General features: G+C 44.7%; 1 protein-coding gene across 1 annotated transcript in view; it reads left to right on the top strand.

Moving 5' to 3' along the window:
• The window catches only part of LOC106867258 (acyl-CoA dehydrogenase family member 10), a 49638-nt gene that overhangs the window by 39073 nt on the left and 8431 nt on the right, over positions 1-2134 (top strand). Inside the window, exons 14-15 of the mRNA XM_052978082.1 lie at positions 231-321; positions 993-1151. Coding sequence (XP_052834042.1) covers positions 231-321; positions 993-1151 — 250 coding nt within the window. The remainder of the gene's footprint in view (positions 1-230; positions 322-992; positions 1152-2134) is intronic.

The raw sequence follows: 2134 nt of genomic DNA, 5'->3' as shown, positions 1-2134 counted from the left end.
TACACTATGACCACCAATAGCACCACCATCACCACCACACTACCATCACACCATCAAAAACCATCACCACCTCTACTATCATTACACCATCACCACCATCGACACCATCACCACCATCGACACCGTCACCACCATCGACACCATCACCACCACAGTTATATAAACCGACACCTTTTTCTTCTAACATTAACTGACCGAAAGCGTCCTCTATGCTGTATTTATCTGTCCAGGTGGCGTCGTCGGATGCAACGAACATTGAGTCCTCGATTGTACGAGATGGTGACCATTTTGTCATCAATGGACACAAGTGGTGGACATCAGGTAAGTGTTGGGCCTTTAACTCTTGCCCTGTTACCTAGCTTTAATCTTTCACTTGCAAATCTTAACCCCAGTTTTAACACGTCTCTCCCACCTCAACTAACCCCTTAATCTTGACCCTGCACACCCAAACTTAAACCTTAAACTCTCCTTTTAGCCCCAAACTCTCCCTTAGCTTTGAACCCTGATTTTGAACTTTAAACCCCGTTTCTTAAAACCTGAGTGCCAAAACCGACTCTAATATACCCCCCCTATCTCGACTGACCCCTTAATCTTGATCCTGCATGCCCAAACTTAAGCCTTAAACTCTCCTATTACCCAAGACTTTAACCCTAATCCCTAAAAACCACCCTTAAACTCCAACACTAAACCTTAAAACCCAACATTAAGTTGAAAACCCTAACCAATGCTTAACAACAACAACCCCTAACAACCACTGGCCCCTAACAACTGCTAGCCCCTTACAGCTGCTGACCCATAAGAATGCGAACCCCTAATAACCACTGACCCTTAACAACTGCTGATCCGTAACAATTGCTGACCTCTGACAAATGCTGACTCCTAAGAGCCACTGATCCCTAACATCTATTGATCCCTAGCAATCACTGACCCCCAAATAATAACCGACTCCCAACACCTTTGAACCCTCTAATTTTTTGTGTGTCTTTTTAAAGGAGCCATGGATCCTCGCTGCCGTATTTGCATTTTCATGGGCAAGACAAACCCCAAAGGTCCCAAACATGCCCAACAGAGTATGATCCTGGTTCCTATGGATACAGAAGGGGTCAACATACTCCGGCCTTTGTCAGTGTTTGGCTATGACGATGCCCCAGGTATGTCCACTTTGGTTTTCTCTGACCACACACACACAGACTCACATAAGCACTATCATACAAACACACACACACACACTTTGTTGTTGTTGTTGGCACTCCGTCGCTTACGACGTCGAGGGTTCCAGTTGATCCGATCAACGGAACAGCCTGCTTGTGAAATTAACGTGCAAGTGGCTGAGCACTCCACAGATACGTGTACCCTTAACGTAGTTCTCGGGGGGATATTCAGCGTGACTCAGAGTGTGACAGGGCTGACCCCTTTGAATTACAGGCACAACAGAAACAGGAAGAAAGAGAGAGAGAGAAAGTTGTGGTGAAAGAGTACAGCAGGGTTCGCCACCACCATCCCCCTGCCGGAGCCTCGTGGAGCTTTTAGGTGTTTTTCGCTCAATAAACACTCACAACGCCCGGTCTGGGAATCGAAACCGCGATCCTATGACCGCGAGTCCGCTGCCCTAACCACTAGGCCATTGCGCCTCCACACACACACACACACATGCAAGCACACATATCACTGATTACACTCATCACAGGCACACAAACACACACACACCACAAAAAAAACACATGCACACATAACACGTATAAGATACACATACACACAACACACACACATACCTACATACATACACATATAAAATACAGTGTACATTTAATGCACATTAGAGATGCCCATAAAAGGACATCGAACCCACTAGAAAGAGCAGCCAAAGCTCTACACCACAAAATTAGGGATAATTTTGAAAAGGAATGAAAAATAAAAAACATTTACCATCTATATTCCGAACCAGGTTTCAAGTTATTTTAGCAAAACAAGTTATTTTGCGAGGCCAACTGTCATCAGCAGAATAGCCTAGACCGACATGCATGCACGAGGCACTCCCTAGAGAACATGACTTGTGCATATATGTCTAATTTTTCAAAAATTACCACACATGCACGGAATACCTTATTGGCAGCAAATACAAAAAAAAAAAAAA

Source organism: Octopus bimaculoides, chromosome 30 (genome assembly GCF_001194135.2).
Source record: "Octopus bimaculoides isolate UCB-OBI-ISO-001 chromosome 30, ASM119413v2, whole genome shotgun sequence".
Lineage (NCBI taxonomy): Eukaryota > Metazoa > Mollusca > Cephalopoda > Octopoda > Octopodidae > Octopus > Octopus bimaculoides.
The sequence above is the reverse complement of the archived record's forward strand: the minus strand, read 5'-3'. Positions and strand labels throughout refer to the sequence as shown.